At 46.2% G+C, this 24,463-nt stretch overlaps 2 protein-coding genes across 3 annotated transcripts in view; one reads left to right on the top strand and one right to left on the bottom strand.

Moving 5' to 3' along the window:
* The window catches only part of gripap1 (GRIP1 associated protein 1), an 18,015-nt gene extending 670 nt beyond the window's left edge, over positions 1 to 17,345 (bottom strand). The window contains exons 1-29 of one of the 2 annotated variants that reach the window (XM_083895320.1): positions 17,228 to 17,345; positions 16,205 to 16,271; positions 16,017 to 16,078; positions 15,818 to 15,844; positions 15,601 to 15,708; positions 15,368 to 15,530; positions 15,132 to 15,289; positions 14,982 to 15,021; positions 13,299 to 13,369; positions 13,143 to 13,190; positions 13,009 to 13,040; positions 12,847 to 12,894; positions 11,322 to 11,421; positions 11,049 to 11,126; positions 10,675 to 10,767; positions 9,313 to 9,447; positions 8,930 to 9,025; positions 8,692 to 8,802; positions 6,931 to 7,032; positions 6,685 to 6,798; positions 6,450 to 6,527; positions 5,728 to 5,823; positions 5,572 to 5,628; positions 5,331 to 5,430; positions 3,700 to 3,830; positions 3,351 to 3,467; positions 3,165 to 3,258; positions 1,733 to 1,905; positions 1 to 968 (exon numbers count right to left, since the gene is read on the bottom strand). The exon at positions 1 to 968 is cut by the window's left edge and continues 670 nt beyond it. In XM_083895320.1, the coding sequence (XP_083751446.1) occupies positions 900 to 968; positions 1,733 to 1,905; positions 3,165 to 3,258; positions 3,351 to 3,467; positions 3,700 to 3,830; positions 5,331 to 5,430; positions 5,572 to 5,628; positions 5,728 to 5,823; positions 6,450 to 6,527; positions 6,685 to 6,798; positions 6,931 to 7,032; positions 8,692 to 8,802; positions 8,930 to 9,025; positions 9,313 to 9,447; positions 10,675 to 10,767; positions 11,049 to 11,126; positions 11,322 to 11,421; positions 12,847 to 12,894; positions 13,009 to 13,040; positions 13,143 to 13,190; positions 13,299 to 13,369; positions 14,982 to 15,021; positions 15,132 to 15,289; positions 15,368 to 15,530; positions 15,601 to 15,708; positions 15,818 to 15,844; positions 16,017 to 16,078; positions 16,205 to 16,271; positions 17,228 to 17,269 (2,610 nt within the window). In that variant the 5' untranslated portion in view covers positions 17,270 to 17,345 and the 3' untranslated portion in view covers positions 1 to 899. Of the gene's footprint in view, positions 969 to 1,732; positions 1,906 to 3,164; positions 3,259 to 3,350; positions 3,468 to 3,699; positions 3,831 to 5,330; positions 5,431 to 5,571; positions 5,629 to 5,727; positions 5,824 to 6,449; positions 6,528 to 6,684; positions 6,799 to 6,930; positions 7,033 to 8,691; positions 8,803 to 8,929; positions 9,026 to 9,312; positions 9,448 to 10,674; positions 10,768 to 11,048; positions 11,127 to 11,321; positions 11,422 to 12,846; positions 12,895 to 13,008; positions 13,041 to 13,142; positions 13,191 to 13,298; positions 13,466 to 14,981; positions 15,022 to 15,131; positions 15,290 to 15,367; positions 15,531 to 15,600; positions 15,709 to 15,817; positions 15,845 to 16,016; positions 16,079 to 16,204; positions 16,272 to 17,227 lie in introns of both variants that reach the window. The other variant, XM_083895319.1, reaches the window with a different exon arrangement.
* A 490-nt stretch (positions 17,346 to 17,835) lies between these two features.
* On the top strand, positions 17,836 to 20,512 carry ptpn18 (protein tyrosine phosphatase non-receptor type 18; the record flags this gene model as incomplete). Its single annotated transcript, XM_083894977.1, has 5 exons — positions 17,836 to 17,907; positions 19,175 to 19,291; positions 19,362 to 19,501; positions 19,570 to 19,656; positions 20,451 to 20,512. Exons 2-5 carry the CDS (start codon positions 19,194 to 19,196, stop codon positions 20,510 to 20,512), a joined length of 387 nt encoding a protein of 128 aa, XP_083751103.1. The 5' UTR covers positions 17,836 to 17,907; positions 19,175 to 19,193.
* Between the last annotated feature and the right edge of the window lie 3,951 nt (positions 20,513 to 24,463).

Consider the following 24,463-nt stretch of genomic DNA (forward strand, 5'->3'; position numbering starts at 1 on the left):
TGATTAGAGACTAAAACCCGACTTTTTTCGTTAACATCAAAACACAGAAAGAACATGACTGTAGTTAGCTTAGCACATTAGCCCCGGGAGAGTTGCTCGCTTAGAGTTGGCCCCCCCAGAATAGTTTGAGCTTAGCATTAGCCGCAGAAGAGATGTTAGCTTAGCATTAGCCACAGGAGAGTAGTCAACTTAGCATGAGCCGCGTGGAGAGTTGTTAGCTTAGCATTAACCCCAGGATATTTTGTTAGCTTAGCATGAGCCACGGGAGAGTTGTTAGCTTAGCATTAACCCCAGGAGATTTGTTAGCTTAGCGCTAGCCGCGGGAGAGTAGTCAACTTAGCATGAGCCGCGGGAGATTTGTTAGCTTAGCATGAGCCACGGGAGAGTTGTTAGCTTAGCATGAGCCACGGGAGAGTTGTCAGCTTAGCATTAGCATTGTCGTCATTGCACCTTTAGTCACTCCGCGAAGAAAACTACATCTGTAGCTGCAGTCCAGGAAATAGACCAATCCAAACACACAAATTGAGCTGTTCCAGGACCAAACCAGGATATAACCTGACACACACACGCACACGCGCACACACACACACACAACCTGACACGCACACACGCACACGCACACACACACACACACACAGCAGAAATATGAACAAACTTTACAGTCAGTTACAATGTGGCTTCCAGGTCGTAGCCAGGACTCATACGTGTTAATTACAGTACATTCAAAAGCAACATTAATGATATTTCCATTCCCTACAGTTACAGATGGACACGTTCCTGCACTTAGTCCCAGCCCAGCAGGCAGACTGGAATGTCCAAGTATTAGTCCAAGCCCAGAAAGTGTTCAAGGTGTTTGGTGTGAGACCAGCTGAGGGAATGGAGTGGATCAGGTCATAGTCTCACCCCGAGCCCACTGCACTGGAGTCTTTAGTGAGACGGACTAACTCCTGGGACAAAACCTCCAGGTCCTGAAGACACAAGGACACAATCAGCGTTAGTGCTCGTCAATCAAATTAAGACCGGTCAGTAGGGGGCGTTACCTTCTGCAGGTGCATGTTCTTGGTCAGATGATGTTAGTGTGACCGGTCAGTAGGGGGCGTTACCTTCTGCAGGTGCACGTTCTTGGTCAGATGTTGTTAGTGTGGCCTGTCAGTAGGGGGCGTTACCTTCTGCAGGTGCACGTTCTTGGTCAGGTGTTGTTAGTGTGACCTGTCAGTAGGGGGCGTTACCTTCTGCAGGTGCATGTTCTTGGTCAGATGTTGTTAGTGTGACCTGTCAGTAGGGGGCGTTACCTTCTGCAGGTGCATGTTCTTGGTCAGATGATGTTAGTGTGACCTGTCAGTAGGGGGCGTTACCTTCTGCAGGTGCATGTTCTTGGTCAGATGATGTTAGTGTGACCTGTCAGTAGGGGGCGTTACCTTCTGCAGGTGCATGCTCTTGGTCAGATGATGTTAGTGTGACCGGTCAGTAGGGGGCGTTACCTTCTGCAGGTGCATGTTCTTGGTCAGATGATGTTAGTGTGACCTGTCAGTAGGGGGCGTTACCTTCTGCAGGTGCATGCTCTTGGTCAGATGATGTTAGTGTGACCGGTCAGTAGGGGGCGTTACCTTCTGCAGGTGCATGTTCTTGGTCAGATGTTGTTAGTGTGACCTGTCAGTAGGGGGCGTTACCTTCTGCAGGTGCACGTTCTGGTCAGCTGTTGTTAGTGTGACCTGTCAGTAGGGGGCGTTACCTTCTGCAGGTGCATGTTCTTGGTCAGCTGCTCCTCTAACATGTTCTGCAGCTTCTTGTTCATCTCTCTCAGGTTCTCGTCTCCTGGTTTCACCAAATCCCTGAGGACAGAACTCAGACCTCCTCTGTCGCCCTGAGAGCCTCCATGACCACTGAGCGCCCCACTGGACACGTCTGAGGGGACGAGGAGACAAGGACATGAGGACATGAGGGGACATGAGGACATGACGGGACATGAGGGGACGAGGAGACAGGGACATAAGGACATGAGGGGACATGAGGGGACATGAGGGGACGAGGAGACAGGGACATGAGGACATGAGGGGACATGAGGGGACAAGGACATGAGGACATGAGGGGACATGAGGAGACGGGGACATGAGGGGACGAGGAGACAGGGACATGAGGACATGAGGGGACAAGGACATGAGGGGACATGAGGGGACGAGGAGACAGGGACATGAGGACATGAGGGGACAAGGACATGGGGGGACAAGGAGACAAGGACATGATGGGACATGAGGAGACAAGGACATGAGGGGACAAGGAGACAAGGACATGAGGGGACATGAGGAGACAAGGACATGAGGGGACATGAGGAGACAAGGACATGAGGGGACAAGGAGACAAGGACATGAGGGGACATGAGGAGACAAGGAGATGAGGGGACATGAGACAGCTTTCCACTGCAGTTGAATCGAAGTGAGTGTGTGTGTGCGCGTTTGTGTGTCTTTGTGTATTTGTGTGTGTGTGCATGTGTGTGTTTGTATGTATCTGCGTGTTTGTGCGCATGTTTTTGTGTGTTTGTGTGCGTGCGTTTGTGTGTGCGCATGCGTGTGTTTGTATGTGTCTGTGTGTTTCTATGTGTGTGTGTGTATGCATGTGCTTGTACGCTATATGTTTGTGTGCATTCGTGTGTGCTTGTGTTTTGTGTGCATGTGTTTGTGTGTTGTATGCGTTTGTGCGAGTGTGTTTTTGTGTGCGTGTGTTTGTGTCGTGTGTTTGCATGCGTCTGCGTGTTTGTGCGCGTGTTTTTGTGTGTGTGTGTTTGTGCACATGTGTTTTTGTGTGCGTGTTTGTGTGTGCATGTGTTTGTGTGTGCGTTTATGTGTGCCTGCATGTGTGTTTGTATGTCTGTGTGTTTGTAAGTGTGTGTGTGTGTGTGTGTACACATGTATGCGTTTGTATGTCTGTGTGTGCATGCGTTTGTGTGTGTGCATGTATGTGTTTCTGTGTGCGTGGGTTTTTGTGCATGTGTGTGTGTGCGTTAGTATGTGTGTGTTTGTATGTGTGTGTGTGCGTTAGTATGTGTGTGTGTGTGTGTGTATTTGTATGTGTGTGTGTGCGTTAGTATGTGTGTGTTTGTATGTGTGTGCGCTTGTGTGTCTCTGTGTGTGTTTGTATGCGTGTGTGTGTCTCTGTGTGTGTCACACCTCTGCGACTGTCCATCACATATGTCTCTATGATGGCGCTCTTCCTGCAGATGTCCTCAGCCATAGACGAACAGCTGACCTCCAGGTGTTTGACCTGACGACGTAGAAACACAAACCCAGGTGTGTGAGTGAAGAGCGACTGATGGTCGTCATGGTGACAGAACCATGAGTCCTCACAGTCCTCACCTTCTCCTCCAGCATCCACTTCTCCTGCTGAACCTCAGCCAGACGCTGGAACAGCTCTCCAACCTCGTCATCTGATAACTCTGCAGGACGCTGAGACTGAGGACTTCCTCCTCCAGACTGACAGAGACACAGAGACAGTCATGGACATGTCCTCTGATAGAAGACACATTTTTAAACTGTGTGTGTGTGTGTGTGTGAGCGCTTCTGTTTAAGGTGTTTCTATCAATAGAAACACGTTGCCATGGTGACACAGAAATACTTCAACGTCTCTGCTGTTATCGACACAGAGACGATGATTTCAGTCCACACAGACGCGTTCAATGTCCGCCCGTTTAAAAAGACGACTCGCCTTGTTCTGATTGGTCGGCTGGACTTCCTTCATCATGTCTCTGTAGGAGAAGGACGAAACGGACGACGAATCTCCCGTCTGCTGAGTCCGACTGGGACTGCTGATCTCAGAGAGGACGAGTTCCTCCAGACCTGACACAACGATCCAGAAGAGGACAACGTGAGGACAAAACAGGAGCAATAACAGGTTTATAAAGTTAACACAGACACCCTTTAAGACAGTAGACTGTCCCTTTAAAACAATGGACTGTCCCTTTAAAACAGTGGACTGACCCTTTAAGACAGCGGACTGTCCCTTTAAGACAGCGGACTGTCCCTTTAAGACAGCGGACTGTCCCTTTAAGACAGTGGACTGTCCCTTTAAAACAGGTGCTGGCACAGATAAGTATCTACTTTAAAATGTCTGATTCTCAGTTTTGTGCAGAAGAGTCCTTTAAACATTCATCACTCCTTATAGATAATAGATGGATATGTGTGTGTGTGTGTGTGTGTGTGTGTGTGTGTGTGTGTGTGTGTGTGTGTGTGTGTGTGTGTGTGTGTGTGTGTGTGTGTGTGTGTGTGTGTTGTGTGTGTGTGTGCGTGTGTGAAGACGCCAGTGTGTCCACCTCAGCTCTGTGAATCACAGCTGCATTAAATATTGAGCAAAAGGTTCTGGACTGAGCCAGGACCTCCTGATGCAGACACAACACACACACGCACACACACACACACTAAAAGTCATATCACTAACCTTAACCTAACCACAACTCAAGGCTAAGTCCTAAACTTAGCCAGAAATTAGGTCCATGAGACATCACAGAGACATCAGTGACATCAAAGAGACATCACTGTGACGTCACAGTGTCATCACAGTGACATGACAGTGTCATCACAGTGACATGACAGTGTCACAGTGACATCACAGTGTCACAGTAACATCAGAGAGTCATCACAGTGACATCAGAGAGACATCACAGAGACATCACAGTGTCATCACAGTGACATCACAGTGACATCACAGTGTCATCACAGAGTCACAGTAACATCAGAGAGTCATCACAGTGACATCAGAGAGACATCACAGAGACATCACAGTGTCATCACAGTGACATCACAGTGACATCACAGTGACATCACAGTGACATCACAGTGACATCACAGTGTCATCACAGTGACGTCACAGACATCAGTTACATCACAGAGACATCACAGAGTCATCACAGTGATATCACAGTGACATCACAGTGACATCACAATGATATCACAGTGTCATCACAGAGTCATCACAGTGACATGACAGTGTCACAGTGACATCACAGTGTCACAGTAACATCACAGAGTCATCACAGTAACATCACAGTGACATCACAGTGACATCACAGTGACATCACAGAGACATCACAATGATATCACAGTGTCATCACAGAGTCATCACAGTGACATGACAGTGTCACAGTGACATCACAGTGTCACAGTAACATCACAGTGACATCACAGTAACATCACAGTGACATCACAGAGACATCACAGTGACATCACAGTGACATCACAGAGACATCACAGTGACATCACAGAGACATCAGTGTCATCACAGTAACATCACAGTGACATCACAGTGTCATCACAGTGACGTCACTGTGACGTCACAGTTACCTGTTCTGGTTTTACTGTTGGTCAGAATCTCCTGCAGTCTTTCCTGAAGTTTGTCTGCTCGTTTCCTCTCCAGCTGGAGCTGACGCTTCAGATCCTTCAACTGAGACAGAGAACAACACAGACTAATGACTTCTTACTTTTCAAAAACCCTCATTATAGTTTTTACTCGGCTGATCTTGAATTAATCTCCTCATTTGATTTTCTTCCTCTCGTCTCCTGCGTCTTTGTGGGTCAGTCTCACCGCTGCACTGCCCTTCTTCTCCAGAATCCTCTGTCCATCCAGAGTGTCTTTGATCTCCTGCAGAGACACATGATGGAAACAGTGTTAGGCTAACGCACAGGTAACTTAAGTATGTGTGTGTGTGTGTGTGTGTTTGTGTGTGTGTGTGGCGTTTACCTGTCTGAGTTTGGTGATGATGTCACCGTCTTCATCCTTCTGTTTCTCCAGCTCCACCAGCTGCTGCTTCACCGTCTCCATCTGACACTGTTTCTCCTGAGGGATGGAGACACCAGGGTAATGTGTGTGTGTGTGTGTGTGTGTGTGTGTGTGTGTGTGTGTGTGTGTGTGTGTGAGAAGACTAAACTCCCTAACTTTTAATCCATCCCACCAGAGGATTAATTCATTAAACATCTGCAGTTAATTCTCCTCTAATCCTTTACTGCTAATTAATACAACTACACACACCTACACACACCTACACACACACAGTACAAGTGTGTTGTATGCGGCATTTAGTTTGTTAAGTCGACGATGTCTACAGAACATGTTCACGTCTTTATCTTCACTGTTAGACAGACTTTTCCAACAGGAAACTGAAGTTTGTAAAAACCACTCACTCTCCCACACCAAACCCCATAGAGAAAACCAGTGATTTCAACATCACAGAGACACAGGAGTTCACAGGAGTTGTTGATCCACTGCTGCCTCCATCACCGAGTTCAAATGTCTTGTTTTGTCAATTCGGCATCTAAAATTATTCGCTCAAACCACACGAGGCAGCAGTGGACCAGCAGCTCCTGTGTCCCTGTGAGCTAAAATCACTGATTTTCTCAATGAGGTTTGGTGTGGGAGAGTGAGTGGTTTACAAACTGTGTGTGTGTGTGTGTGTGTGTGCACACCTCCAGCTGAAGTGTGTGTTCTCTCTGCAGCTCTTTGATCTCCTCCTGATGATCCAGCGACTTCTTCTCCATGTGCTCCTGCTCACACACACACACACACACACAAAATGACTGGTTAAATTTTAATGGAGATGTCTTCTGTTTGTCTCTACAGTGTGTGTGTGTGTGTGTGTGTGTGTGTGTGTGTGTGTGTGTGTGTGTGTGTGTGTGTGTGTGTGTGTGTGTGTGTGCTGACCTCAGCCTCCTTCAGCCTCCTCTCAAACCATCCTCTGGTTCCCTCCATGGACTGAAGCTGAGCCTGTAGCTCCTCCACCCTCGGCTGAAGACACTCCAGCTCTTTGGAATGAGCCTGGACACAGATGGACAAACACACACACACATAAACAACAATAACACACCGTATGATGATCACATGAGTGTGTCGCTCGTTCAGTTCACTGTCTTGTCTTAAAGAACTCTTCCTTCTTTCCTCCCTCTCTACCTTCTCGTCTCTCAGCTGCTGTCTGATCTCCTCCTCAGAGCGATTCTTCTCTTCATGGAGTCCTCGCAGCTCCTTCTCATAGCGAGCCCTCACCCCGAGAACCTGAGGAGAGCAAAAACAAACATTTTGGGTGAAACTCAAACATTATTTTTGTAAAACGGTGTCACGGCTGTGTCTTTATGTTTGGTCTTTTCATGATAACTCCTGTGATTGTAAACATAAGTCTGATCCAGGAACGACCTTCAGAGTGTTTGATAAAGATCCACAGAGAACCTCAGAGTCAAGAAGACTGTGTCCTCACAAAGTCTGATGTAAATCAGCTCTGATAGAGACTCAAGTCTCTGGTGTCTGTTCCAAAGTCATCTGACTGACAGAAACTCTCAGTTCTACCAGAGTTTAAACTGCACTGCTGTCACAGGGAGGAGATGGTTCCTCCTCTCTCTCCTCATCTCTCCTGGTTCCTCCTCTCTCCTCCTCTCTTCTCGTCTCCTGCTTCCTTGTCCTTCCTAGTTCCTCATCTCTCCTGGTTCCTCGTCTCTACTCGTCTCCTGCTTCCTTGTCTTTCCTGCTTTCTCGTCTGTCCTCATCTCTCCTGGTTCCTCCTCTCTTCTCGTCTCCTGGTTCCTCGTATTTCCTCATCTCTCCTGGTTCCTCCTCTCTTTTCTTCTCCTGCTTCCTTGTCTTTCCTAGTTCCTCGTCTCTCCTCATCTCTCCTGGTTCCTTGTCTCTCCTAGTTCCTCGTCTCTCCTCATCTCTCCTGGTTCCTTGTCTCTCCTCGTCTCTCCTGGTTCCTCGTCTCTCCTCGTCTCTCCTGGTTCCTCGTCTCTCCTCATTTCTCCTGGTTCCTCGTCTCTCCTGGTTCCTCGTCTCTCCTCATCTCTCCTGGTTCTTCGTCTCTCCTGGTTCCTCGTCTCTCCTCGTCTCTCCTGGTTCCTCGTCTCTCCTCGTCTCTCCTGGTTCCTCCTCTCTTTTCGTCTCCTGCTTCCTTGTCTCTCCTGGTTCCTCGCCTCTCCTGGTTCCTCGTCTCTCCTGGTTCCTCTTCTCTTCTGGTTCCTCGTCTTTCCTCATTTCTCCTGGTTCCTCGTCTCTCCTGGTTCCTCGTCTCTCCTGGTTCCTCGTCTCTCCTCATCTCTCCTGGTTCTTCGTCTCTCCTGGTTCCTCATCTCTCCTCGTCTCTCCTGGTTCCTCGTCTCTCCTCGTCTCTCCTGGTTCCTCGTCTCTCCTCGTCTCTCCTGGTTCCTCCTCTCTTTTCGTCTCCTGCTTCCTTGTCTCTCCTGGTTCCTCGCCTCTCCTGGTTCCTCGTCTCTCCTGGTTCCTCGTCTCTTCTCATCTCCTGGTTCCTCGTCTCTCCTGGTTCCTCGTCTCTCCTGGTTCCTCGTCTCTCCTGGTTCCTCGTCTCTCCTGGTAGATGAAGACAGGTCATCTGCTCCCTCTGTGCCACAGAAGTCTCCAGACTAAAGGAGGAGCTTCAAACCTCACTTCTTCACTCTCTCCTGCAGAAACAAAACCAACATCTTCTCCTGCAGACGACTAGATCTTTGTGAACCGTTTTCAAAGTTCTGAATGTTCTTCTCCAGTTCCTGAACACCTCCTTATATCCTAGTGCTAGAACAGGAGGAGAATAACTGGCAAATAACACAGATTTATCTTGACCTTCAGAGACAGAGAGTAAGAAGAGGTCAACAACACAATAGTAGACGTTTGACTTGGAGGAGGAAGAGGAGGAGGAGGAGCTCTCTGTGGAGGCTCCTCATGTCTCACCTCCTTCTCATGCTGCAGTTTGAGGTCAGACAGCGCCTCCTTGTGGTCAGACTTCTCCTGATTCAGCTGCATGGCCAGGTCATCCAACATGGTCTTCCTCTTCTCCGCTGTCTACACACACACACACACACACACACACACACACACACACAACCATGATACAGAGAGAAAACTCACGTTTGTGTCTTTGAGATGTACAACATCTGCTGTGTGTGTGTGTGTGTGTGTGTGTGTGTACCTTCTTGGCCTCCTCTAAGTCTCTCAGAAGTCTCTCCTTCTCTTGTCCTTCGTCTGTCAACTGTTCCAACAACTTCCTGTTGGCGAAGCTTGATTCCTGAGAGACACACACGCACACGCACACGCACACGCACACGCACACACACAGAGTTTAATCACAGACAAAGGAAATGAATGAAACTCTGCTTTCTCATTACAAATGCACCGTTGTTCAAAATAAGTGGTGCGCGATGATGACACAGCGAGACAAAGACAAGTCAATAATCCTTTTATAATATAAATAAATAAAAGTTGTTCACCCCCTTTAAAACCTCTCCCACTGCGCCCCCTTGTGGACATTGACAGGTCCTCTGCATTTAAGTCATCCTCATGCAAGTGTCTCACCTGCAGCTGTGAGTCCAGGTCGTCTCTCTGGGCAAACAGTTTCTCCTGCTCAGCTCGGACCTGCTGAAGCTCAGTCGTCAGCGCCTCCTGCTGTTCACGCAGCAGATTCATCTCCTGTGTTTTCACCGTCTGGATCTGAGCATCAGACATGAGAGGACAGCAGGTGTGAGACAGTAGAAGACGGCAGGTGTGAGACACCAGAAGACGGCAGGTGTGAGACAGGAGAAGACAGCAGGTGTGAGACACCAGAAGACGGCAGGTGTGAGACGAGAGGACAGTAGAAGACAGTAGGTGTGAGACAGGAAAGTAGAAGACAGCAGGTGTGAGACAGAGGACAGTAGAAGATAATAGGTGTGAGAAAGGACAGTAGAAGACAGCAGGTGTGAGACAGGACAGCGGGTGTGAGACAGAGGACAGTAGAATTCAGTAGGTGTGAGACAGAGGACAGTAGGTGAGAGACAGAGGACAGTAGAAGAGAATAGGTGTGAGAAAGGACAGTGGAAGACAGTAGGTGTGAGACAGAGGACAGTAGGTGTGAGACAGAGGACAGTAGGTGTGAGACAGAGGACAGTAGGTGTGAGACAGAGGACAGTTTTAAATTGAACAAAGTGTCTTTTGTGGAGAGGACGTTTGTCTTCATCTTTGTCTGCTCAGTAGAATCCAGTCCATTGTGATGTTCTCCAAACTTTATTATTCTCTCAGACTTGAGACAGTGTCACGTTCGCACTTGTACATCAGACTGTGTAACATCTGTGTAACACCTGCGTAACAGCTGGGTAACGTCTGTGTAACACCTGCGTAACAGCTGGGTAACGTCTGTGTAACACCTGTGTAACGTCTGTGTAACACCTGCGCAACATATTTGAAACGCCTGCGTAAAACGTCAGCGTAACACGTGTAACGTCTGTGTAACATCTTTGAAATGCCTGCTTAACATCTTCTGTGTAACATCTGTGTAACACCTGTATGACGCCTGTGTAACATCTGTGTAACGTCTGCATAACATCTGTGTACGTAGCATCTGCGTAATGCCTGTGTAACGTCTGCGTAATGTCTGCATAACATCTGTGTAGCATCTGCGTAATGTCCGTGTAACGTCCGCGTAACGTCTGTGTAACATCTGCGTAACGTCCGCGTAACATCTGTGTAACGCCTGTGTAACGTCTGCGTAATGTCTGTGTAACTCCTGTGTTACATCTTTGCAACGTCGGCCGTCTGCGTAACACCTGTGTAACATCTTTGTAACATCTGTGTTACATATGCGTAACACCTGTGTAACATCTTTGTCACGCCTGCGCAACACCTGTGTAACGTTCTCCAGGTTCTCTCGGTTACATCCATGCGTGGACAGGACATTGTTACCTGTTCTAGAGCTGCTAGGTTCGTCCTCAAAGCATCATTCTCTTGCAGGATGTTCTCCACCTGCTCCTGACTGACTGCACTCTGACTGGCTACCTGCAGTACCAGTCAGCCACAGGCAGGGGGCAGCAGAACCAGAAGCACAGCAGGAAGCAGAAAGAGACACACCAATAAAAGTAAAAACAAATAAAAGACAAAAACAAAATGCAGAAAAAAAAAACAAAACACAATTAATAATAATTTGAACAAAATTAAAATGAAAGAGAAGAAGAAAAGAAGAAGATTTAGATCCTGGAAACAGAACACGGACCAACAAGGCCTGAGGAAGGTGGCAGTAAATCTTGGTGTGTGTGTGTGTGTGTGTGTGTGTGTGTTACCTGCTCTCTCAGTGTGTGGACAGTCAGCTCATGCTCCTTGTCTTTGCTCAGCAAATGTTCTCTCAGTTCTGCTGATGTCTAAAAACAAACCACTGACTCAGTGACATGTTCTGCCACTAGTGGGCACTCACACAGACAAAAACAACAAGCTTAGCTAAAGTTAGCTTAACTTCTTCTCTTCTTTAACTTGAGGGTTAAAAGCAGAAAACATCTTCACACCTTCACAAATCAATAAACCAACGATCAGTCAGGGGCGTGTCAACGAGCTCTGACCTGATTGGCTGCCATGAGATCAGTCTGTAGCTTCTGAAGACGAACATTCAACATCTTAAGCTCCTCCTCTTTCTTCTGATTGATCTCATCGATCTTCGTTCTGCGGAGAAGCAGAGTGTCATTACAGTAGTATGTCGTCGAGAGTGTTGTTACAGTAGTATGTCGTCTAGAGTGTCGTTACAGTCGAGTGTTGTCGTTACAGTTGAGTGTCGTCGTTACAGTAGAGTGTCGATAAAGTCGATTGTCGTTACAGTCGAGTGTCGTCGTTACAGCAGAGTGTCGTTACAGTAGAGTGTCGTCGTTACAGTCGAGTGTCGTCGTTACAGTCGAGTGTCGTTGTTACAGCAGAGTGTTGTTACAGTACAGTGTCGTTACAGCAGAGTGTCGTTGTTACAGCAGAGTGTCGTTACAGTAGAGCATCGTTGTTACAGCAGAGTGTTGTTACAGTAGAGTGTCGCTGTTACAGCAGAGTGCCATTACGGCAGAGTGTCGTTGTTACAGCAAAGTGTCGTTACAGTGGAGTGTCGTTGTTACAGCAGAGTGTCGTTGTTACAGCAGAGTGTCGCTACAGCAGAGTGTTGTTACAGAGGAGTGTCGTTACAGTAGAGTGTCGTCGTTACAGTAGAGTGTCGTCGTTACAGCAGAGTGTCATAGTTACAGTAGAGTGTCGTCGTTACAGCAGAGTGTCGTAGTTACAGTAGAGCGTCGTTACAGTAGAGTGTCTTTACAGCAGAGTGTCATAGTTACAGTAGAGTGTCGTTACAGCAGAGTGTCGTAGTTACAGTAGAGCGTCATTACAGTAGAGTGTCTTTACAGTAGAGTGTCGTCGTTACAGCAGAGTGTCGTAGTTACAGTAGAGCGTCGTTACAGTAGAGTGTCTTTACAGCAGAGTGTCATAGTTACAGTAGAGTGTCGTTACAGCAGAGTGTCGTAGTTACAGTAGAGCGTCATTACAGTAGAGTGTCGTCGTTACAGTAGAGTGTCGTCATTACAGCAGAGTGTCTTTACAGTAGAGTGTCGTTGCGTTACAGTAGAGCGTCATCGTTACAGCAGTGTTGTTACAGTAGTGTGTCATAGTTACAGTAGAGTGTCGTTGTGTTACAGCAGAGTGTCGTTACAGTAGAGTGTCGTTGTTACAGTAGAGTGTCGTCGTCGTGTTACAGCAGAGTGTCTTTACAGTAGAGTGTTGTTGTTACAGTAGAGTGTCGTCGTCGTGTTACAGCAGAGTGTCGTTACAGCAGAGTGTCGTTACAGTAGTGTCGTTGTTACAGTAGAGTGTCGTCGTCGTGTTACAGCAGAGTGTCGTTACAGCAGAGTGTCTTTACAGTAGAGTGTCGTTGCGTTACAGTAGAGCGTCATCGTTACAGCAGTGTTGTTACAGTAGTGTGTCGTTGTTACAGTTGAGTGTCGTCGTTGTGTTACAGTAGAGTGTCGTTACAGCAGAGTGTCGTCGTCGTGTTACAGTAGAGTGTCGTTACAGTAGAGTGTTGTTGTTACAGCAGAGTGTCGTCGTCATGTCTCTGACCTGCTGTCGTTGTACAGAACCTCCTTTTCCGTCTGAAGACGTTGGAAACTGTAACAAACAGAAAACATGGGAAACATCAGCTGATATTGATCAGCGACTGATCAGCTGGAGGAGATCGATCACTGATCAGTTACACTGAAGGACGATATGATGATGTCTCACCTGTCCTGCTTCTTCTTCAGCTTATCACTGAGCTGGAAAACAGACAGAATTAAAAAACGATCAACATTTATTTCATTACGAAATCAATCAGTAACCGATCAGTGATATTGATCAGTGATATAGATCACAGATACCTTTGTCATCTCCTCTTGCAGTTTGGTGATTTCAGCTTGTTTGGACACCTGCAGACAAACACACTGTTAGAACCACTTTATTAGGTACACCTGATCATCATACATCATACAGTATGTCCACACATGTACAGATTTTGTTTTACAGTGCGTGTTTACCTCCAGGTGGCGCACCTGCTCCCTCAGCAGCCTCTTCTCCTCCTGCTCCATGTTCAGGTTCATCTCCAGTTCTGGTCCAAAGCAGTGAGTTATTGGACACAGAGCAGCCGACCAGCCTAGTGCTGCCTGCTTACCTACAATCTTCTCTACGCTCTTCTCTGACAGGCCTAAAGGGGGCGCCGCACACAGCAGGGCAGTCTGTTAGGCCAGACACACACTACCTCACGTCTCAAAGGTATCCTGGGGGGGTGCGTTCACTGACCAATCGTTCATCCGAGTTCTGCCATGTGTTTAATTTAAACTTTGTTTTATTGTTGTTTGTCTGCAAAGGTCAAAGTTGGAACTATATATATATATAAATAAAACATTATTAGGGACATTTTTGTGTGGTATTGGATTTAATATTTTTCTCTTTCCAGTCCTTGGTTTGATACTATTGTCGTTTGTTTCGTTTGTCTGTTTTCAGTTGGTAGTGTGTGTCTGTCCTGAACTCGCTCGCTGCTCTACGCAGAATCACCATAAACAGCGGGAAAACAACTGTGTGGAGATTAAAGACGAGGGAGGATTTGATTGAATGATCATGCATCACACACTGTGTCTGTGCAGCTAGAAGTAGCTAACGCTCATGAGAAACGATACGTTCAAGGACACACCGACATCTAATGTCCGTTCGTTCAAATCATGAAATCTCGCCGTGACAACGAAACTTGAGATTATCTGTAACTAGCATTAGCCACATAACTGTAGTTAGCTTAGCATTAGAACAATGGCAGTAGGTAGCTTAGCATTAAACACAGGAGAGTAGTTAGCTTAGCATTAGACCCAGGATAGTAGCTAGCTTAGCATTAGACCCAGGACAGTAGTTAGCTTAGCATTAGACCCAGGAGAGTAGTTAGCTTAGCATTAGATCCAGGAGAATAGTTGGCTCAGCATAAGACCCAGGAGAGTAGTTAGCTTAGCATTAGACCCAGGAGAACAGTTAGCTTAGCATTAGACCAAGGAGAGTAGTTAGCTTAGCATTAGACCCAGGATAGTAGCCAGCTTAGCATTAGACCCAGGACAGTAGTTCACTTAGCATTAGACACAGGAGAGTAGTTAGCTTAGCATTAGACCCAGGACAGTAGTTTGCTTAGCATTAGACACAGGAGAGTAGTTAGCTTAGCATTAGACCCAGGAGAGTAGTTAGCTTAGCATTAGACCCAGGAGAGTAGTTAGCTTAGCATTGGACCCAGGAGAGTAGCTAGCTTATCAGTAGACCCAGGAGAATAGTTGGCTCAGCATTAGACCCAGGAGAGTAGTTAGCATCAAACCCAGGAGAGTATTTAGCTTAGCATTAGACCCAGGAGAGTGGTTAGCTTAACATCAAACCCAGGAGAGTAGTTAGCTTAGCATTGGACCCAGGAGAGTAGTTAGCTTAGCATTATACCCAGGAGAGTATCTGGCTCAGCATTAGACCCAGGACAGTAGTTAGCTTAGCATTAGTTCATGGCGTTATTCAGCAAAAACAGCCACATGACAAACATGACTTGACGCATCAGACTGTTTTATGTTTAATAGAAACGATGATTTTAATCGAGGACGTCTTTGATTCCAGAAAGAAAAAAAAAAACACTGAATCCCAGAACGTCATGTGACTTGTTATTCTTTTAAAGGACAGTTCTGTGTAAAAATGAAGGCACTCACCGTGGAGCTGTTTCTGTGTGTGTTCCAGCTGAGCCTCCGTCTGTCCAACACACAACATCATCACATTAAAGCTGATTCTTATATTCACAATCATCACAGAGTAGAATCCCAGAAAAGTGAAGTTTTAGGAAACTTTGTGGAAACACAAACCTGTTCCACTGTTGCCTCTGCCTCTGGCTCCGCCCCTCTCCCTGTGACATCAGAGACTCCGTTGGCTCCGCCTGACCCGTCAGTGTCCACGGTAGCACTCTGGTTGCTATGGGCAACCACCTGTCTGTGCAGCTCTTTGTCATAGCACTCCTGGAGGGCTGGAGAAGAATCACACCTGAGAATGATGAACTCTGTCTAACTGAGTGGACAGAATCTACAAACACACACACACACACCTTTCATTTTCTTCTGGAGGGCGGAGTTTTCAGCTTGAAGGCGGAGCAGCTCTCCATCGACAGGACAGGAAGTGGTGTTTGGCGGGTCAGCTGGTGCAGAGGCTCCTCCTCCTTCCTTTAGACCCTGGTTCTCCTGCTCCAGCTGTTCTATCTGCGTACACAACTGAAGGACACACAGATGGGGTCAAAGGTTAAGTTTACCTCACACTGAAATGTGAGCGGTGGACGCTCACCTTTGATAACTCTGTCATCAGAGTGCTGTTCTGAAGCCTGAAATCCTCCTCCTGACTGTGAAGTTTTCCCTGCAGCATCTCGTTCTCACTCAGCAGAGCCTCCACCTCCTGCAGGAACACACCGTCGCCACCAGAGGGCGCGAGAGATCATTTCACAAGTGGATAAAACCTTAAACAACCCCGAGGTAACCACGGCAACCAGAGGACAAAGACTCACCTGGGCTTTCTTGCTCTTATTCAAGGCCTGAAATGAAAAGAAATGAAGTGCTGAATGTCAGAGTCACGGATCAGGTGTGTGTGTGTGTGTGTGTGTGTGTGTGTGTGTGTGTGTGTGTGTGTGTGTGTGTGTGTGTGTGTGTGTGTGTGTGTGTGTGTGTGTGCGTGTGTGTGTGTGTGTGCACGTGCGTGTTCGTTACCTTCTGTGCTTTCGTAAAATCTCTTTCCAGAACCACATTCTTCTGACGGACAGCGTGAAGTTCTGGAAAACACAATGATGATGTTGTAAGTTAATACAGTTAAACAACAACAACATCAACAACAACGATGACAACAACAACAACAGTACAAAACAAATATTAATGAGTACAGGAGTTCATGGGTTTACCTGTGGAGTTCTTCCTCAGATCATCAGACAGTTGATAGTTTAGAGTCCTGAGCTCCAACAGCTGAGCCTGTACGCGCGCGCACACACACACGCACACACACACACACACACACACATTAATAGTATTGAGTTTATATTTATTCATGTTAACTTTCTGACACAAATCAAAGATTTACAATTCAAATAATTATGAGAGGAAATTCTAACATTGTCCCATTTCTGAATGTGACATCAAGACTTGACCTGAATATCAGGACTGGACCTGAACACCAGGACTATCAAGACTAGACCTGAACATCAGGACTATCAAGACTGGACCTGAACAACAGGACTATCAATACTGGACCTGAACAACAGGACTATCAAGACTGGACCTGAACAACAGGACTATCAAGACTGGACCTGAACAACAGGACTATCAAGACTGGACCTGAACAACAGGACTATCAATACTGGACCTGAACACCAGGACTATCAAGACTGGACATGAACATCAGGACTATCAAGACTGGACCTGAACATCAGGACTGGACCTGAACATCAGGACTATCAAGACTAGACCAGAACATCAGGACTGGACCTGTACATCAGGACTATCAAGACTGGACCTTGTGTGTCTCCTCTGACCACGTGACTCTAGTAAAAAGTCCTGTGACTACCAACAGCTAACACACACACACACACACACACACACACACACACACACACACAGCAGGAAGCTAACTCAAGTCTCTGTTGTTTTCTGTCCTAAGCGAAGCTAAGCTAGCAGTGGTTCGCTGCAGTGAACCATTCGACTACTCGAATAAAGGACACATCTGTGTGACGTCATTAAACTAACACAGTCACTGACACTGACCCCCTTCCCTCCCTCCCTCCACCCACAGCTAACACGGAGCTAGCTGCTCCTCACCGCTACCTACTAACGGTTAGCATCAGCGAGCTAACGCCCTGACAGGTGTTCATTCAACCGAACGCGAGCGCACACACATGGAAACATCCTCATCACCGTCATGTTTGTCTCACCTGCATCCGGTGAAACTCCTCCTCTGACAGAGCCTGCGACATGGCTGCTAGCGGCAGGCTAACGGCTAAAGGCTAAGCTAACGGAGGAGACGGAGCAGCTGACTGAGGGAGGACAGGATGAGACGGACAGAGCTCCCACTCTGACGCTGTTTCCGAAAACCGGCGACAGATGCGACTTCCTGTCAAAACAATGGACGGCACTTCCGGGGATTTTAAATAATTTTATAAAAAATATGACATATTAGGTTTTTTACCAGTTATTCTTATATAAAAAAAAACAAAAAAAACTACACTCTCTTTTTGTCAGACACATTTTTTATTATTATTACATTTCATATAGTTATTCATATTAAATAAAATCAAAAAATATATATTTTTTAATATATATATATATGTATATATATATATATATATATATATACATACATAGCCATCTGTTTTTCTTTTGATTTGTGTAGTGATTCCCCTTGCCACACACACACACACACACACACACACACACGCACATACACACACACACACACGCACACACAATATGGAGAAGTTGATGGAGAGCAGCTGCAGTAAGAGGAAGTGGCTGTGAGGGCAACTTCCTGTATGCAAATATACTTACAGAGAGAAGCTGTTTGACATCTACACAAACGAAAGGAGAGCAACTGAAGGACAACACGCGCTGACAGGTAGGTCCCTGAATGCACCATTACAGCCACAGGACAACAACTAACAAACAACAACTAACAAACAACACATGACAAAAAACACAACACACACACAGAGGTGTAAGTTATCAGTGCAGGGAAAGAGATTCAGCACAGGATGTGGGGAATGAAAACAGACCACCAAAATAAATCAGGAAATAACAAAAATAAATACACACACACACACACACAAGGATGTTGATGTAACCAGATAATAACCCAATTACCACGGTGATGTAACCAGATTACATGTGTGCCTGTAACACAGTGATCTTATCTGTGTTGATGAACAGGGATTCGATCGCTTGTATATTTATTGTTCACAGCGGACGTGATCACGTGTTCTCTCTTCTTCTCTTTTTATTAAAGTCACGTGACCACATGATCTCACTGGAGGAGAACTTTGTGAAGAATTACATTTTGTGAAAAACATTTTTTTATAAAAACAATGTCTAAGTTTTCATTTCTAGAAGACACTTTAGTCCCTTTTACACTCACATGGTGAGGAGTTGTGTGTTAGTGTGGAGGAACAGAAAGTGAGACTTTTATTTTGAAAACCGAGGGGTTGTATGTCAGTGTGGACGAACAGAAAGTGAGACTTTTATTTTGAAAAACGAGGGGTTGTGTGTTAGTATGGATGAACAGAAAGTGAGACTTTTATTTTGAAAAACGAGGGGTTGTGTGCTAGTGTGGACGAACGGAAAGTGAGACTTTTATTTTGAAAACTGAGGAGTTGTGTGTTAGTATGGAAGAACATAAAGTGAGACTTTTATTTTGAAAAACGAGGGGCTGTGTGTTAGTGTGGAAGAACATAAAGTGAGACTTTTATTTTGAAAACTGAGGGGTTGTATGACAGTGTGGACGAACAGAAAGTGAGACTTTCTACAGGTTCCACAGGTCAGAGACAAAGTTCTTCAGGTCAGAGACAGTGTTCCACAGGTCAGACAAAGTACTACAGGTCAGAGAAAAAGTTCTACAGGTCAGAGACAGAGTTCCACAGGTCTAAAAGTTCTAAAAGTTCTACAGGTTCTACAGGTCAGAGACAAAGGTCCACAGGTCAGAGACAGAGTTCTACAGGTCAGAGACAAAGTTCCACAGGTCAGAGACAAAGGTCCACAGGTCAGAGACAAAGGTCCACAGGTCAGAGACGAAGTTCTACAGGTTCCACAGGTCAGAGACAAAGTTCTACAGGTTCTACAGGTCAGAGACAAAGTTCCACAGGTTTGTGAGAAAGTGTGTCTGTGATCAGATGATTGAAGCTGACGGACATGGACGACACGTACGCTGTGGTCAACAAGCCCAAACATCCCCACCCACCTGTGAAAAACCCCGCCCATTCTGATGTAGCTCCACCCAGATCCAGCAGGTAAACACATTCACTTCCTGTGACAGAGTGAACATGTGTGTGACACATGAACTCGTCTCTCTGATTCCAGGACGCTGCCGTCCTCTCATTTCTACGACAACGACTCTGCTGGAGCTTCGGCCACGCCCATCTACAGCTGTGTCCAACGCCGAGACAAACGGTCCGCCAATCACAGCCTGGGGGAGGGACGACTAGGTAAAGACAGGACAGGTGAAGACAGACAGAAACAGATGGAGGACAAAATATTGGACTGTTGTGATTTGTCTCTTTTCTTCCAGATGAACACATTTCACCAACAAACGACGACTATGAAGAGTTTTCATCAGCCTCAGATTCGTCCACTTTCTGTCCACCTGCTGGCATTGGTGAGTACACCTGTCCTCAGTGTCCTCACCTGTCTTCAGTGTCCTCACCTGTCCTCAGTGTCCTCACCTGTCCTGAGTGTCCTCACCTGTCCTCACCTGTCCTGAGTGTCCTCAGTGTCCTCACCTGTCCTCACATGTCCTCAGTGTCCTCACATGTCCTGAGTGTCCTCAGTGTCCCCACCTGTCCTCAGTGTCCTCACCTGTCCTGAGTGTCCTCACCTGTCCTGAGTGTCCTCACCTGTCCTGAGTGTCCTCACCTGTCCTCAGTGTCCTCACCTGTTCTGAGTGTCCTCACCTGTCCTCAGTGTCCTCACCTGTCCTCACCTGTCCTGAGTGTCCTCACCTGTCCTCAGCGTCCTCACCTGTCCTCACCTGTCCTGAGTGTCCTCACCTGTCCTGAGTGTCCTCACCTGTCCTCAGTGTCCTCACCTGTCCTCAGTCTCCTGTCTCCTGTACAGTGTACTGTCTCCTGTCCCTGTCCATGCTCTGGTGTTGTATGACATCATCTGATGACCCTGTAGATCTGTTCTACTGGGTACATATGGAGCTAGGTTAGCTTGTAACCAGACCCTGTGCTAAGCTAGGCTAACTTCCAGTTTTTATGCAAAGCTATGCTAACATTTTCTGTCCAATCATTGTGCTAAGCTAGGCTAACAGCTCCTCCCTGCTTTAAATCTTTGTGCTAAGCTAGGCTAGCCCTAGCAGAGAACAAGACTGACCTTGGTATGTACTTGTGTAATAATGTCTATATTTGTGTATTTACTTGTGTGTCTGTGTTTGTGTGTTTGTGTCAGGTTTTAACTGTCGTATCCAGAAACCTCGTGGACCCAGAGAACCTCCTCCTGAGTGGAGCTGAACCTCCACTCACACAAACTGGACTCAGTTAATCCAGACTCAGTTAAACTTAAACTGTCTTCAATTAAACCAGACTCATTTAAACTAACCTCAGTTAAACCTGACTCAGTTAAACTGGCCTCAGTTAAACCAGACTCAGTTAAACCAGACTAATTTAAACTGGCCTCAGTTAAACCAGACTCATTTAAACTGACTTCAGTTAAACCTGACTCAGTTAAACCAGACTAATTTAAACTGGCCTCAGTTAAACCAGACTCATTTAAACTGACTTCAGTTAAACTGACCTCAGTTAAACCACTCAGTTAAACCTGACTCAGTTAAACCAGACTAATTTAAACTGGCCTCAGTTAAACCCGACTCAGTTAAACCAGACTCATTTAAACTGGCCTCAGTTAAACCAGACTCATTTAAACTGGCCTCAGTTAAACCTGACTCAGTTAAACCAGACTAATTTAAACTGGCCTCAGTTAAACCAGACTCATTTAAACTGGCCTCAGTTAAACCAGACTCATTTAAACTGACTTCAGTTAAACCTGACTCATTTAAACTGACCTCAGTTAAACCAGACTCAGTTAAACAAGACTAATTTAAACCTGACTCAGTTAAACCCATATTCATATTCTTCCATTTCACTTTAAATGTTGAATATGTTTAATTTTCATTGGATGTTTGTGACTTTAAAGGTTCAGTCTGTACATTTTCCTCATTAAAATGATTTAAAGTCAGAGTCATCATGTGTGGTGTCTCGTTACTGATGTTATTTATGTGATTAAAGCGGAACTAGACTGGAAGTTCCTATTATCGCTGTTTTTTTTAGTGTGTATCTGCGTCATTACCTTGTTTATGAAGCCTGATGGTTCGAAACAAACAGTTCAGCCACTGCTGAGAACGTTGTGTTTTATTGTAATCTCGGGGCTCAACGAGATCACTGAAAATCCCGTTAACGTTACGTAAGCAGCGGTTCTCCTGAACAACCGATCGTCCTGCTCCGGGCACTAGTCCGGGCACATCCGGTTGCGTACATTGAACCGCAGAAGAAGAATAACGTCCGTTGTGGAGGTGTTTCACGAGCAACAGTGTCTTCTGACTCTGGGTCTGACTCCGGTTTAAAGTCATAAAAGGACTGCGGCGGGGAGTCGTGAAGAAGCTATTTTTAAACACTGTTAAAACAATGTTTTGATAATGAGTAGCAATGCATCCACCGCTCCAGAGGGGGGAGCTGTGCTTCTGAGAGCTGACGTGATAGATTACGTCACTTCCAGATACCTGGCCAATCACAACACACTCTGTCTTCTCGGGCAAGATTTATGGCTGAAATAGCGCGACTGACAAGCACTTCGAAAAGGACAGATTTCAATCGGCTCGTTTACATCAACTAGGAGGATTTTGACCATAAAAACAACTTTATATATGTAAGTAGACCTCCATAACTCACATATATGTGCAACAGGACCACTCTGTGTGACCTTTAATGTTATTATTAATGCTTAAAAACCCTTAAAACCTCAGGCCTCGTGAGCTTCTTTTATCTGTGATATTATTATTATAATGTAACTTCTTTTCAGTTAAACTTTCTAACTTTGACTTCACATTTATTTTATCACTCTCCCGTTGATTTTCTCCGCCACTAAATGGATTTCTTTAAAAAACAACAAAATTATTTATTCTTACAAAGTACAAAACAACACGACAGAAGACGTAACAGTACAAACAAAAAAGGATCTCGGCAAACATTCAAATCTTTTTCGAACATATTTTCTTGAACAAAATCAAACCGTCGTAGATTCTTGTTCTTTGAACAAACTGAACTCACCAACAAAACTAGTTAAATGACGTTTTGGTACGAGGCGCCACCTACCGCCGTCTACCAATCATTGAAGTCAGTAGAGCCTGAGCTGCCGAGCAACCCCGGGTTGCCAGGTACGTCTGAGCTACAATGGCGGAGGCAACGAAACTGGTGTCCGTCACTCTGTCAAGGGACAACGGAGACGGCAAGAGCTGCGATTGGTCCTCAGGACAGGCCGAGCTAACGCTGCTCTGTGCCGGCTCACAGTGCACACCGAGCGTCCACAGAGGCGGAGCTGATCACCGCCGACAACGTCGCTGCCAAACTATAAATACGTCATATCTTAACACACACAGCACATGTTTAGACTCTAAATGGCTAATTTCTCGCCTCAAATTATCTTTAAACTGCGTTCCGTGACACGGAAAAGTGAGAAAACGGCCACTGTTTCAACAACAACAACAGTCTTTCTCTCTCGGACGCCATTGCTCACTGTAGCCAAAAGCATAACAGCCTTTGCGTAGCGACCCCTACTGATCGGGCGGGAAATTGCAGCGCATATCCGTCACCATGACGCAGAAGTATGAAGGCTGGAAGGGTCTCCGTGGTTACGCAGTCAGAGAAGTATAATGTGGCCTTTAGCCAAATTCCAGTCCTCTTTAGGTCTTAGCGCGTGTGTTGCCATAAACTATATAACGTTATAAAAGGGGAGGCAAAAATGAAGGACAGTTCTGTCAAATATCACGCATAACGTTATTCCCCATAAATGATAATACATCTTGATCTTTACTGAGGAGAACAGACTTGTGTGTCTTAGAGCCACTCATTTACGATAAAAGGCTCGCCGTAGTCGCTCCTCACTGGCGGAGGACACGCCGCTCTGGCAACCTCGACTCTGGAGGGGAGGGGGGGGGAGTGGGGGGCGGGTACGACTCGCCGCACTGTGTTGATTTTGAGTGTAGTAACCGTTTTTGGCCACATTGTTACAGATGGCGCCTTTAAAGATTTGACCTCGTGAGAACAACTGTCAGGAACATTATTCTGCCGTCTTCATCTTCAACGTCCCTTCATCTGACTCCAGAGAGTCACTGCTAAGTTTCTGCTAAGAGACGGAGCGACTGATGTCATCATCCAAGACTTTTCTTGATATGGAGAACATTGCATTTGTCTGAAAACTAAATTTTCAAATGAAAGACATGGTTCTCCACTGTGACCATCCTCTCAACCACCACAGTCCATTCCTCTGACAGTCTGTTGTTGAGGGACCACTGAGGTAAATGTCTGTTTCACTCTGTTGAACGTGGAGAGTGAGGCAGCTGCTTCAGTTCTGTTCACCTACAAAGGAAATGTGACAGCACCCCTGCAGGTTAGATGTGGATATTGCAACACATTCACCTCCTGGACTAATAAAACACTCAGTTGTAGATACAGAAATATCTCACCTGTTTCTGCTCAGGCTGATTCCATCATATTGAGTTCCTCTGTCTTTTAAAAGAAATGTAAAAACAACCATCAGTGATGTCATCTTTTCGCCAAACTGCCCTATCCATCGCTACTGTTAGCATGTTAGCATGTTAGCATGTTAGCATGCCGTCCCTCTTCCTTCTGGTACCTCATTATTAAGACTCCGGGTGCTTTCACACCTACAGCATTCGGTACCAACACGTTTGGTGAGCACCAAATGCTGTGGTTCGGTCCGTTTGCGTAGGTGCGAGTGTAATCTCGGTCCTAATTGGTGCGCACCAAATCAGGGTCTCGGACCGCTTTATCCGCCCTACTTTGGTACGGTTCCTCTGGCGTGAAAGCAACCAAACCAAATGGGACCAAACGGTCTAGTTTAATGCATTATGGGTATGAGAGACTGGATAACCCCGGATTTCCACCGGGCGAGTCAGCGCCTCGGAACCTCAGTGGAGCGGTTTGGTGCCGTTCTCTGCCCAGCTTCATTCCCCAATGGCGCGTTAAGGCTGTACAGCACTGCCATCAGCGCAGCACAGCCCGGTGGAAATCGGGGATAAGTCCGGTTCCGATGCGATTGAAGTTAGTCGGCGAGTCAAATAAATCATGACGTTTGTTCGGAGTCGCAGCCGCGAATGATGTTCAAAATTAATGCCGATGATCTGCAAGGTCTATTTTGGTTCGTTTAGAACCGTACCCACGTCCGTT

Source organism: Microchirus variegatus, assembly GCF_963457635.1.
Source record: "Microchirus variegatus genome assembly, chromosome: 9".
Taxonomy (NCBI): Eukaryota; Metazoa; Chordata; class Actinopteri; order Pleuronectiformes; family Soleidae; genus Microchirus; species Microchirus variegatus.